This window comes from Ochotona princeps, chromosome 25 (assembly GCF_030435755.1).
Source record: "Ochotona princeps isolate mOchPri1 chromosome 25, mOchPri1.hap1, whole genome shotgun sequence".
Taxonomy (NCBI): domain Eukaryota; kingdom Metazoa; phylum Chordata; class Mammalia; order Lagomorpha; family Ochotonidae; genus Ochotona; species Ochotona princeps.
The window spans coordinates 2,817,961-2,830,924 of NC_080856.1; the positions used below are offsets into that span (position 1 = coordinate 2,817,961).

The window sequence follows — 12,964 nt, forward strand, 5'->3', positions numbered from 1 at the left end:
AAATCAGTCTTGACATAACTAAAATACTGTATTATTTAAGTCAATACCTATTCTAACAAAATGTCTGTAAGTAGCTTAAGAAACTAAATCTAATATTATGTCAAGGGACTCTAAAGTGTTGCTTCAAGAACTTAAGGACAAAAAAAAAGCATGTGCCCTTAAATGCACAAGTAGGCCCCCTCCTCATTCTTTATGCAGGAGTCAAACTGAGACGGGGCTAGGAAACAGCACTTCTGAGTGTTTCAGGAGAGGCCAATAGTGTTTAAAGTGTTTCATGCCAAGAATGCCTTTTTGCATCAGTAGCGCTCGTCAGAATTTCCTAACAACACATGACAGTGGCATCAAAGGACCAGTGGGAAGAGGACTACTGTATCAATGTAGGGCCTCTGCTGGCTTTTCTCCAGTACTTGTTCACCAGTGTGAGTGAAAGAATAGGGTGTGGCCAGGACCTCTGTTGGGCGTTTTTTTCTTCCTAAGTGGAACACACAAGGGATAAGGGAATGGGGGAGATAATACAGGGAAGCTACTCTCTCCAGCTCAGAAGGAGTTGATGAAGCCCATGTACGCATTCAAGAAGCCCATGGGATCCTCTAGCTGTGGATAGTGGCTAATGTGGTCATCCAGAATCGACACTGTGGACCTCGGCAGCGTTTTCCTAGTGGAAGAGAACAGCATGGAGGTGAACTTCAGGCTGGAGGGAGGAAGGGATGCAAGGCAGGGAAGCCCCAGGAAGAATGCGCTTGCAGAGAAACCACACTTAAAAGAACCAAGAGCAAGTTGAAAATACGCTCTTGCAACAGGTGCCAAAGCAGGATGCCTTCCGCTCCTTAGAGAAGCAGCGGGCATCAGAGAAGCACGTCCCTCAAGCGACTCACTGCCCAAGCAAAGGTGACAAAGGCCCTTCCTTAACTCCAGGAAGAGGTGAGAGAGGGTATTTTTGTGTGAAATTGTAAGTAAGCAGTTTACAGCTGGGTTGTGTCCACTCGGCCATGTGAAGTTATGAAGATTCTTTCATGATATAGGCAAGATTTCACATTGCAACACCTTCTGCGTAAGTACCTACACGGAATAACAGCCGGTGAGAAGGCACCTTTCCACAGCGAGTTCCCATCTCCAGCTCTCCCTACAAAGTGCTCAGCTCAGACTAAGGCTTTAAGATACATCCACTTTCTTTCTTTGATTCACATGATAGCTTTCTTACCTGTACACCAAGGATTATGTAGTAGCCATGCCAGTGCAAACAGACTGTATAAATCAAGATAATATGTGACTGAATTTCTTCACCTTTATGTCTATGTGAGAATAGACTCCTCGATTCACCTTTTTATTATGTTTCCTGGATGAAAAGCCAATGATGTCAGAGCAGTGGCTAAAGCCAGCAGCTCTCAACAGGCCAGAATGAATAACGAGACGTAAGCCTCTGAGACTCACCTGTACAGCTCCAGAAACTCTGGGTAGGGATTGATGGGATCCAGTGGCCCGTAGATGAAGTGAACTGGGAGAGAGAGCAGTGAGTTACTGAAACACCTCACATCTGTTCTACTCCAATCCTAGAATAGTTAAGGGCTTTTTCTGTAAATAAAAGCATATTTTGGGATAGGAAAGCCAGCTTCTTTCACTAAGGAGCAAATAAAGGACTGCTGGGAACAAGCCTGGTAGTTCCTTTCACACTCTTGTATACCAGAATTTGGCCCCTCCTCCAGCTGTTACGCCCTGACCTAAAGAAATAAGCCCCCACTTTCAACATTTCCCTTCCCGGAAATCCAGGACCCTGTCATTCTTGAAGTCTGGTCAGCCGTAACTGGCCCTTCTCACTTAAAATCAGCATGTAAATTCCTGAGCTAACTGTGTCTGAGAGCCTAGACTGATCATTCCGCCAGATCTGTAAGATAAAGAACCAGAGGACCATAAGCCACCTGAGCCTGTTCATCAGTAACAGCAGCAGCATCTGTCACAGCGGTCATTGCCAAGCCACATCAGAGACCAAGCACCCCCGCTGCCCCCCAGGAAGGCTGCACACGACACTGTCCACAGCCCAGTGCGCCCAGTGTGAGGGGCGGGGGGCGGCATAGTACAGGAGTCCTGGTGAAATTTTAATTTCAGACAAAATGACGTGGGGCAGAAGGCGTAGGGATGTCCCAAACATTGCACAGTACAAACATTACACTCAAAAAAGGTTTTTGTTATTTTGGTAATCGTGCTTGCTAAATCTGGTACCCTAACGGGAGGTGACACAGGGAACCCCCGTGGTCCTGCAGTTTTCCCATTCAGAGGGAACCTAAAAGTACTCACTGGGGATGGAGACCGATGCAAGCGCTCCTAGCCAGCGTCTGCTGAACTTCTTCCTCTGGTTGATGTACTGTAAGAGACTGTGGGACATGACACTCAGAGGGGGCACACAAGACACCCAGACTGGCACAAACCACAGAAACAGTGTATACGCCTGCCACTTGGCATTCCCAGCTCACTTCACTTGTCCATCTGTCATGCCCTGGAGTTAACCACCATGTAGCCAGAGCAGTGACCCTGCCGAGAGCTCACTGACAACGGAACAGGATCTGGAAAGGCACGCAGCTGGGTGGGGGTTGACGCGACTAAAACTTGGGCTGAGTTCTGATTTGGGCTGTACTGCTAACCAGCTCTGTGATTCAAGTGTGTAACACACATCTGTTAACCTGAGGCTCCTCGCTCAGTAGTTCATCCCCTCATCCCTCCCCACGTGGCCGACCAGTGCCCTCCCCCACTCCCAGTATCACCTCCCTGCTGACACTCGTTCTTGGAGGCAGTGGAGGGATGGCTCCAGGGATCGGATCCCGCCACCCCCATGGAGATGTGGGTTCTGTTTCCAGTCCCCAGGTTCAGCCTTTTGAACCCCACTACTGTGGGCATCTGGGGAGTAAATCTGCAGGAGGGAACTTCCTTTCTCAAGTAAGTAAATGAATACTGAGCTACATGACCACTAAGTTGACATCCACCTCTGAAGTTTGGCAGTGAAAGCTCATGTGCAGGAAGCTGTCTCCTCTGAACGTCATCCGACTATAGAAAAAAACTGGAGAATGCGTCTTCCCACAGGGGAGGACACCACAGCCTCATTTTAGAATTCAAGCTCACATATTCTAACTGCTCTGTCTGGCAACCTCAGAATAGTTATTTTTGTAACCTTTTTGGAAAGGAAAATTACGAGAGTCTTGCTTTTCAATTTAGTGTTAACATGAATATTCAGGGTCTCCATGAGGGTTGGGGTAAGAAAGAGGATTGGTGCCATGACACGGCTCTCAGAAGAGCCCTCAGTGAGCACCCTGGAAGCCACACTACCCAGCAGCCACGAAGGCAAGGCCACGGCTCGGGTGGATGCACATCTCTCTGAAAGCCGCTACATTCTCAGGGCCCCAAGGGAAGGGGAGTCCTAGTGTAAGACAAAGACCTCCTCCCTTTGAGTGCCTGTTGTCATCACAGCCAGCCAGCCTGCGGGAGGAGGAGCCCTGCACTCAGGGAGCCCTAGGCTCTTACAGTGAGGGTCAACACTAAGGCATTTAGTGTTACCAGAAATCCAAAGGAGTTGCCACAGTCAGAGGACCACTAACAAGCCTGAATTAGCATTAGAATTTGCAACTGGTTATCCAAATTCCTTGTGCCAAGTGGCTTAGCCTCAGGGCTCACTCTGTTGCCTTTTTCTTCTCGGGAAGGGCAGGCCTGAGCAACCTTGTGAGCACTGCTGGCTCTCCTGCCTTCTTCCCCACTCTCCAAACAAGCATCTCTGAAAACCAAGGCAAGGGCCTCTCACCTGTCAATCACCAGGTTCCCGTCGTTGTTACGGACCCCTGCCCACATGTCCCACAGTTCACTCTCAGAGGGTCTCGTGTACGGCCCAAAGACCGGGGTGAGGCTGAAAGAGTCCAAAACACAGAAGGGACGCGTGAGGAGATTCCGGATGGTAAATATGACTGGGCGCTCTAAGGCCGTGCGCTTTGGCCCTTCCGTGGTTTAAGAGTTCCTGCCTGTGGTCTGCACCTTGGCTTTAAAATAGCACACCAGAGGACTTGGCCCAGGATTAAAATGGCAGAAACTTTCCACCCCAGAGTTCCTAACCACAGCTGAGGTGTGCTGATGACTTACCCTCGAGAGAATACAAAGAAGTTCATGAGCCGCGTGAGGATGGGCGACAGGACTCCTCCGTCTTTGAGGAGCTACGGTGAACAAGAGGTTGTAAGACACGGTGCTCTGGGGAGACCAGCAGCTCAGCACACAGAGAACAAGGGTCATTCAGCCACAGCTCCCAAAATGCTTGCTACTTTTGATTATTTTTGTTTTTCCTACCCACATTCTTCGCTTAAAAAAGAGAAGTCCTATTTTTAATTCCAAGTTTCTACATTTTGCTAAATCCCATTTTCGGTCCTAATGCATTAAAGCTTAGAATACAATCCTAATTTATCCAGATATCAAATAGCAATTTTTTTCAGAGCTGTATTTCCATGAATATTTGTTCATCTTCTCAGAAGTAGCTGTAGGTTTTGTATGGGAGCCCATCGCTTGATTTGCCCAACTAGAGGAGAGCTAATTGCATTAATATAGTTTAATGAGAAGTTTAGTTGTAACCTTTCACAGGTCCAGCAGTATTTTTCTTCACACAAATCTTAATGGTGAAATAGCTAACCTTCTGTAGCAGGAGAGGACGGTGCGTCTCAGGAAATATACCTGCAGGAGAAAAGGAGCGTCTTAGCCCTTAGCCAGACCTGCAGTGAGTGCCGTAGACTGCTCGGTCCACTGTCAACAAACTAGAAATAAAAGCCTTATAGTCAGGTGCCACAGTGGACTGCATGGAGTGATATCAGTATCCCTCGAAAACCATGTCCCCCGGTCATGGGGCTGTCCTAGTTTGTGTAAGGATATGCAGGGATAGAATTGACAGTTTATCAGAACACATCCCTGTCATAAAGGGACACGTGACTGTACCGTTGACTAATTCTTTCTCCAAGGAATTCTGGTTTTAGCTGGTTCAGTTATAGCACACTGGGATTACTTTCCTAATTTCCTTTTTGAGACTGATTTTTTTATTTGGAAGAGTCACAGAGAAGGCAGTCTTCATGAACAGCACAGCAGTTAGAGCTGGGCCAGGCTAAGCCTAGAGCCGGGCACTTCATCCAGGTCTCCCCCAAGGGGCAGGTCCGAAGCAACTGGGCCATCTTCCACCACTCTCCCAGGCCATTACCAGGGAGCAAGGAGCTAGCACTAAAACTGGTACCCATGTGGAATGCCAGCTTGCCACCTGTGCTGTAGTTCATATGCCACAACACTGGCCCCTCTTTTCATTTGAAAGTAAGAGGACCAGGGCAGAAGGAACTTCCAGGTCTTAGAATGCTGATGCCCTGGCCCTGTAGCATTGCTTCCATCTTTCAGAGTACATAGTGCTGGTAATGATTTGGGCCGCAACAAAACAACAAAACCTGATGTGTTTTCTTTTCTGGCTCTGTCTTCCGAGCCCATGGGAAAAAAGCCCTAAGCATGACTGATAAAGGGACAGACCAACATTTTTCTTAATCTGCTCATAAGGAATTCATGGTTTTCATGGGTATATAAACTGGACTCAATAGGATACAAAGCAAAGGAAATACTTCTAAAGGGTCTAATCCAGGGTTACTAATTTCTAACTGAAATCTGACCATCCATAAAGAGCTTAGAACTAAATCCTGATGCCTTACTGCATGGGAAGTGCCTCCTGTGCTTTGCCCTGCATGACACTCTGACGCCTCAAGGTCAGGACTGGGGTCAACCCTGGCCCACACTGGACACTGGTTTCTCCTGTGCTGAGAGGCACATTTTGCTGTAGCACAACTTCTCCTGGGCTAGTAAAATCACCTTCCATGAGTGCGGGGCATGGGGTGAGGGGTATGCCGGTTCAATTGGCTAATCCTCCCCCTTCAAGCACCAGGATCCCATACGGGCAGCAGTTAACGTCCTGGTTGCTCCATATCCCATCCAGCTCCTGGATCCTGGCTTTGGATCAGCTCAACTCTGGCTGTTGCAGCCATGGGGAGTGAACCAGTGGGTAGAAGTTTGTCTCTCCTCTCTGGAAATCTGCTTTTCTAACAAAAACAAATTTTTTAAAAATGTAATAAGATATTATTCTGAGAAAGGGTCCATCAGTCTCAGCAGACCACCAAAGCAGTTGCTGACGCCCACAGGTAAAACGGTCCCCTACTCTTGGGAGTGTCAGTAGATAACCCTAGGTGTCCCATGGCCTCAGGGCTGCACCCTGCTTGCCTTCTGCCTGAGCAATTACCTCCATTTGACAGGCAGAGACTCTTTATGGTAAGCCGACCGGATCGATTCTGCTTGTACCTGGAACAGAGGGTGAAATGGCAGACATGTAGCTGAGCAGACACCATGCAGGGCTGAAGACAAATTCCCAAGAGGGAAGGATCTTCAGAAAGCTCATGGAAGTAAAAAAAGAAAAGAAGAAGGTCCTATGGATTTCAAAGCAATTTTGTGTCAAAATAAACTTATGCTCCAGTTCTCACTTCCATGACCTTTTCCAAGTGCCCTCCCCGCACCTGGCATCTTCAGGATGAGCCCTGAGGGCAGACAAGGGGCTGCAGCCTCACTGACCTGTAGAGCAGCTCCTGGGCCACGATGTCGCCGTAGTCATGAGACAGCAGGTTGATCCGACGGTTCTGCAGCCCCAGGTGCCGCAAAAGCGCCTCCACGATGCTGGCTTGCTCAAATATGGAATAGTGATGTGGTCTCTATGGAGGAAAAACCGGGCAGGATACAGTCACACACACAGGATACAGTCACACACACAGGATACAGTCACACACACAGGATACAGTCACACACTGCCCCCCGAAACTGCACAGAGCTTCAGCTCACCGGTTTGTCACTGAAGCCAAAGCCAAGGAAGTCCAGGGCGATCACACGGTGGAACCTCAGGGTCAGACCCTCCCAGATCTACAGGACAAAGGAAGTGCAGGACAGTCACCCCATGGAGCCTCGGGCAGACGCTCCCAGATCTACAGGACAAGGGACGGTTGCATTGGAGCTTCTGGCACCTGTCTCCCTTCCACTGACGACAGCAGCACGGAGGCCTGGCCCCTACCACAGTTTCCTGGCAATCACAAAATCCTTGTGAAGCCACGGGAGACCCGGCTGATGGTCCCCTTGGAAGGCTTCACCTCTAGCGACTCATCTCCCTGAGAGGCCCTGCAGCTGTCTGCCCTCAGTCCTGCAGTCCACAGTGCTGTGTTCACTGAGCACTTCAGGTGTGCACAGGCCTTCTAGTGATGACAGTAAAACCTTGATTTGGGATTTTTAGCAGGACCCAGTGCTTCAGTGTTACCTTATACCAGTCATAGCTGGATGTTGGAAAGCCATGCAGAAGCACCACTATCTCCGGACTTCCCACGACGCCCACCGAGTCTGCAACGACGGAGAAAGAGCAGTCAGGCTCAGCCCGCACACAGCCAGCCCGCAAGGCGTAAATAGCGAGAGGACCCAAGGAGGAGAAGGCTAAATCAGTGATGCTAAAATGATACATTTCTTTTGAAAATGAAAGCCTAATTAGCTAAGAAACTGGCATTTTCTCCATTTTATCTATATTTAAAATTGTAGACAGCATACTTGATGTGAAAATACATGAAGGCAGTTTACTTTCACTTAGGTTTTTTTAAAGCATCTCCCCATTCCCCTATATTACTAGTATGCAAATTATTGTTCACAGCAAAAGGCAAACTTTCACAGTTTGAAACTATACAGTCACAACCCATAAACCACAAAATGCCCGGACTTGACTGGCAGACTTCTAGAAGCCTGTGTGAGCAGCAGCTCTTCCTGGCAGCACCTTAGCTTATCCTGCCTGTCCCTGCTTCTGGTTTTAGAAAGGGAGACCCAAACTAGTGACACATGCGTAACACGACTAGTAAGATGCTGTCAGCCATAAAAAGAGTTAAGTGATACAGGAACTTTTAAAAATGCATGACAGGGCCCGGCGGCGTGGTCTAGCGGCTAAAGTCCTCGCCTTGAAAGCCCCGGGATCCCATATGGGCGCCGGTTCTAATCCCGGCAGCTCCACTTCCCATCCAGCTCCCTGCTTGTGGCCTGGGAAAGCAGTTGAGGACGGCCCAAAGCTTTGGGACCCTGCCCCGCGTGGGAGACCTGGAAGAGGTTCCTGGTTCCCGGCATCGGATTGGCGCGTACCGGCCCGTTGCGGCTCACTTGGGGAGTGAATCATCGGATGGAAGATCTTCCTCTCTGTCTCTCCTCCTCTCTGTATATCTGGCTTTCCAATAATAATAAAATCTTTAAAAAAAAAAAAAAAAATGCATGACAATATGAAATCATTAAACATGAGGCTCTGCTTTGATTATAGTATTGGATTGAAACTTACATGTTCATATATTACCCATGCATTAAAATTTTGTAGGGTTTTCAAAAATAATTTCATCTACAATTAAGAATTTTGTATACTTTAGCCCACGAACATTATTCTTAAGCACAATTCCATTTATACATGTAAGCTGGTTTTCAAACTTAAGGAAAAAATAAACCACATACATGAAGCTCACCCTTCAACGTTGTTACGACCGAAAGCCAAGCAACAATCAAACATGCCCACATACCTGCCGACCGGCCGCAGCAAGTGAGAGGCGGTCAGGAGCAATAATGAAAAACGGTTTATGACAAACATTTTTCGTTATTGCTCTTGACTCCCGCCCAGAAGCATCCTCAGGCAGGCTGCTGCTCTTCCCCGTGGGCGGAGACTGCCGACACCTGTCGCCAAGCGCCACTGTGCCGAGGAAGCCACACCGTACAGGCTGAAGCGTAACTCGACGCCCAGCGCACAGAATAATTACTTAATCAGGAGCAATCAGAATAATTATACTTAACAAATTAACTTAACTAACAGGGTAAGATATGAATCACGCTTAGTCACATATACAGCACTCATAAAAAGATTAAATAAGGGTTGAGGAGGGAGAAGCAATGGTAGCTAACATGTCACCTGACACTAGGGGTGTTCAGAGAAAGCTAGTATCAACATAAAGCAGCCTAAGGACGAAGATCTTCCCATCTCTCCTCCTCTCTGTCTTTCCAATAAAAATAAAATAGAAAGCTTTTATTAAACACAGAGTCTAGACAGGTGGGCCCCTTGTGACCCGCCAGCCAGCGACTGCCAGCCATCCCACATGCTCAAACAGAGACCGCAGTAGCACGGCCAGCAGCTTGGTGGGCACGCTGGCACTGGGCTGGCCCTCTGAGACGGGCACACACGGGTGTCCAGCAGGCCGCTTCTTACCTTGGTAGAAGATGCGCAGCCCTTTGTAGGTAAAAAACTTGCCAGAAGTCTTCCAGGAGTGGAGAGCAGGGGACAGCTGGGGTGGCGGGATGTGCAGGTACGCGGCCAGCAGGGGCACGGCCAGCAGGCCCACCTGGACCCACCACTCCCGCATCCTGTGGCAAAGCAGGTGGGTGACACAGTGAACTCTGTGCCGCCCACACCTGTGTCATGGGGTGCCCGCAGTGCGATGGCCCCTCTGCCCACTGTGGCTCTGCACTGATGTCCCTCAGGCCTCCCCTGGGCTCATTCTGATACCTGTTGAGGTTTCCATGCAGCGTGAAGAGGACCTACTCAAGTACTGTACACCTCCTCACTGGCTCTCCAAGGGCGGGGGGCTGCCTGCATATCTACTCTGAAAGCCACACCAGCAAAACTACACACGTCCTGCTGCCTTTTTGCTTTTCAAACTCTCACATTCGCAGAGCTGCCCTTAGCTCCCTGGGCTGCGGGAAGCCGTTGGCGCACTACCTAACTGGGGTTGCGACCAGTCGAGGGGGAAACAGGCCACAGAGGGCTGCACTGCATGCTCCGGTGTGAGCAGCTTTGTCGTGATCCCCGAATAGCTAATCTCTTGAGAACTCAGGCTGGCAGGTTGTATTTCTGCTTTTCTTAGACCCAGTTATTGGCAGGAGTCTTCCCGGGATGACAGAGCTCACCCCCATCAGGTGGGGTGAACCCTGGCTCCATGCCATCCTGACCTGGGAAGGCTCCTCACTCCGTCCACACTGACCAGTGCTAAGGAGGGGCGGGCCACAGGTTCCGTTTCTAAGCTGTGACTTCTGATGGACACCAGGTAGAACGGAAATAACCAAAACAGAAATAACTCTTTCCAAAACCAAAACTGTGGAGAAAATAGAGCCAAAGAAGGAACTTGCTCCCCGAGGTCTTCCGGGAAGGCTCTGTGGCCGTTAACTCCCCTCCCACCGGTTTCCCGGGCTCCCGCCCTTGCCACTACTCACTAATCCAACTCACAAAATGTTTTGTTTCAGCTCTAAAAATAAAAAATCCTGTGGCTTCACGGGCCTTTCAAGTGTCATGCCCCCCCCCTTTTTCTTCCCAAGAAGCTGTCCGTAAAACAGACACAATCATTTAGTGGCACCTTTCACACAGGATTCTACAAAATACCAAAACATGATTATTTCGCAGTGTTTACCCCATCTGCAGCAGGCTACATCCCAATACCTCCGTGAAAGACCAAACGATAGAGAGCATTAGGTCTCAGCGGAGCCTACGAACTGCAGCCGCCCGCCAGCCGCGCTCAGGCCAGGCACACTGGCTTCACTCCCCCAGCCCCGCCTTTCTTCCATGGCTTTCATTTAGGGTCCAGCAGATCTGCTGCGATGACTCAGCAGGGCCAGGGAGGGGTGCGGGGGAGGGGGCACCCTCGCAGGTGAGGTCAGCTCAAGGCGCCCCTACACTCTGCTCCTAGACACCCGCCCTCCAAACCTCAGGGTTTTTTTTTTTTTTTCTTTAATCCAACAAAGCAAACAGCCAGCCCCTCATTTTGTCTGACTTATCTCAGGAAAAAATGCCCAGACAGATCGGGATTTCCAGTTAAGAAGCAACCTGACAATCTGACAATTTCCAGTCACAAACTTGATGGAAATTAGCCTTTCTGAGCCCTGCTTCCTTCACCTTCTAGTCCACGAGTACACTCTCCCGGGATGCCTACCCTGCCCACTTGCTGGCATCGCGGGAGACCCAGTCCAGGAAGCGAGCCCACCCAACACGATGGCAGCCTTCTGGGAGGCCGCCAAGCCACAGAAACCGCGGGAATGTGGGCGCCAGGCTGCACCTCCGCTCGGCCGGAGCGCACGCCCCCGAGATGCCAGCTTCGGCAACCCTAAAACGCGGTCTCAAATCCCCACGGTGCAGTGGCGATCCCCGGGGGTGTGAGGAGCCCGAGTCGCACGCGGGCGATCCCTGGCGTGTCAGACTCCGCACGCGGGCAATTCCCGGGGTGTCAGGATCCCTAATTTCACACACGTGCTCCCCGGCATGTCAGGATCCCTAATTTTACGCACGCGACCCCCGGGGTATCAGGATCCGCAAACGGACGATCCCCGGGGTGTCAGGATCCCTAATTTTACGCAGCGACCCCCGGGGTATCAGGATCCGCAAACGGACGATCCCCGGGGTGTCAGGATCCCTAATTTTACGCACGCAACCCCCGGGGTGTCAGGATCCGCACACGGGCCATCCCCGGCTTGCCAGGGTCGCTGATCACACAATGGCAGTACCGCGGGCCGAGAACCACGACCCATGCCGCGGAAACTGTGGCGACTGAAAATCCTGACTCCCGCTGCGGCAACACCAGGGATTTTAGAATCCTGAACTCGTGCCGAGCGAATTCTGAGCACTAGAAACCGCATCACCAGATTGGTGAAGTCTTAAACACACACACACAACCCACCACTCTGGGTCACACGACGGCCCCTTCTGGGTCTGCAAGCCCTCCGTCACACCGCAACAGGGACCCGTTCTCAAAAGGCAATTCGGGGTGCCAGGATGCTAAGTGCCGCGGGCTCCCCAAAGGGCAGCCCAGTCCCGACGGCCACACCCCCTGCCCGGCCGCGCACACCCACCTGCGGAGGCGATCCCGGCGCACCATGGCCGCGTTATCCCATGCCGCCCGCCGCAGCGTGGCGGTGCACCGGGGCGCCGCGAACGCGGACGCCGGGCAGGGCAGCGGGGGCACAGCCGACGCCGGCCGGCGGCAAGCGGCACTCGGGCAGCGCCGCGGCACGCGCCCAGCCAGCCGGGCCGCAGGGCGAGCGCAGTGCCGAGAGGTGCCGCGGCCGCGGGGCTCCGACTTTTAGAGCCCACCCGCGCCCCGCCCCGGCCCGCCCCCCGCGCCGCAGCGCCCCGCCCGCCGTGCCCGCCGCAGAGCCCTCCCCGCGGCCGCGCTGCGGCAAGCCCGCCGAGGCCGCTCCTCCAGAGGGCAGCCGGGAGCCGTGCGCCCACCGAGCGCCCCACAGCCACAGCCCCGCACCCCACAGCGGCCCTGAGCACCTGCACGGGCGAGCGAGGGCACACCAGGCTCCCGGGAGACAGCTGCCCTTCAGGGAGGACGGGAGAACACAGAGGCATGGAAGAGCGCATCTCTCAGAGTACCGATGCGTTCAGCTGCCTGCTGCAGGGCTGCGGGTCGGCACGCCAGCTGGGGCTCCCCGCAGGCCGGCGGGGCTGGGACACGGGGCCAGCCGAGCTCTGCCACCGTCAGACGCGCGGGGAGCCACCCCCTAAGAGCCTGGCGCTGCGACGTGTGTGGGCGCCAGAGCGGCTGCACTTCTACTGGGGCTCCTTCGGGAGGGTCAGAACAGATGTTTTCCGCCTCTGTTGGGGCGCCAAGAGCGGCGTACCCCATGAGTGTGAAGCAGCCCCGACCCCCTGACCGAGGCGTTGGCCACCTGGAGGGGAGCTTGTTTTCTATGTCCCTTTAATTCCGGCCGGTTTCTCCCTGACCGTCAGACCCTCCGAGGCAGCGCCCAAGCATGGGTCACCTTCACTATCCCCCAGACCCCGCCACAGCACAGTCACAAAGCAGACCCCAAGAGGGTGCACTGGGGAGGAAGCGAGAGGCGAGGGGCTGGGTTGTGTCGTGTGATGAATAGACATTCAGCGGCAAGC

At 52.1% G+C, this 12,964-nt stretch overlaps 1 protein-coding gene across 3 annotated transcripts; it reads right to left on the reverse strand.

The window, feature by feature from the left end:
• Positions 1 to 468: 468 nt before the first annotated feature.
• On the reverse strand, positions 469 to 12,063 carry MEST (mesoderm specific transcript). Of its 3 annotated transcripts, none has more exons than XR_009247627.1 (13): positions 11,920 to 12,063; positions 9,293 to 9,447; positions 7,337 to 7,416; positions 6,871 to 6,948; positions 6,607 to 6,743; positions 6,281 to 6,339; positions 4,655 to 4,695; positions 4,117 to 4,187; positions 3,785 to 3,886; positions 2,293 to 2,369; positions 1,432 to 1,495; positions 1,202 to 1,336; positions 526 to 655 (listed from the first exon to the last, which is right to left on the reverse strand). XR_009247627.1 is itself a non-coding variant. In XM_004592537.4 (12 exons), exons 1-12 carry the CDS (start codon positions 11,943 to 11,945, stop codon positions 538 to 540), a joined length of 1,008 nt encoding a protein of 335 aa, XP_004592594.1. In that variant the 5' UTR covers positions 11,946 to 12,063; the 3' UTR covers positions 469 to 537. The 3 variants fall into 3 exon arrangements, 1 of the variants encoding a protein (XP_004592594.1); XR_009247628.1 differs by lacking the exon at positions 526 to 655 and adding an exon at positions 846 to 1,123; XM_004592537.4 differs by lacking the exon at positions 1,202 to 1,336 and having other exon boundaries at positions 469 to 655.
• Between the last annotated feature and the right edge of the window lie 901 nt (positions 12,064 to 12,964).

What these genes read in the sequence shown, in the direction of transcription:
- MEST (XM_004592537.4), bottom strand. Translation starts at nt 11,945, where the DNA reads ATGGTGCGCCGGGATCGCCTCCGCAG. An exon ending in CCAGCTATGACTGGTATAAG is followed by an intron (nt 6,949 to 7,336) that starts GTAACACTGAAG and finishes TTTGTCCTGTAG; the next exon opens with ATCTGGGAGGGTCTGACCCT. An exon ending in TGCATCGGTCTCCATCCCCA is followed by an intron (nt 1,496 to 2,292) that starts GTGAGTACTTTT and finishes TCTCTCTCCCAG; the next exon opens with TTCACTTCATCTACGGGCCA.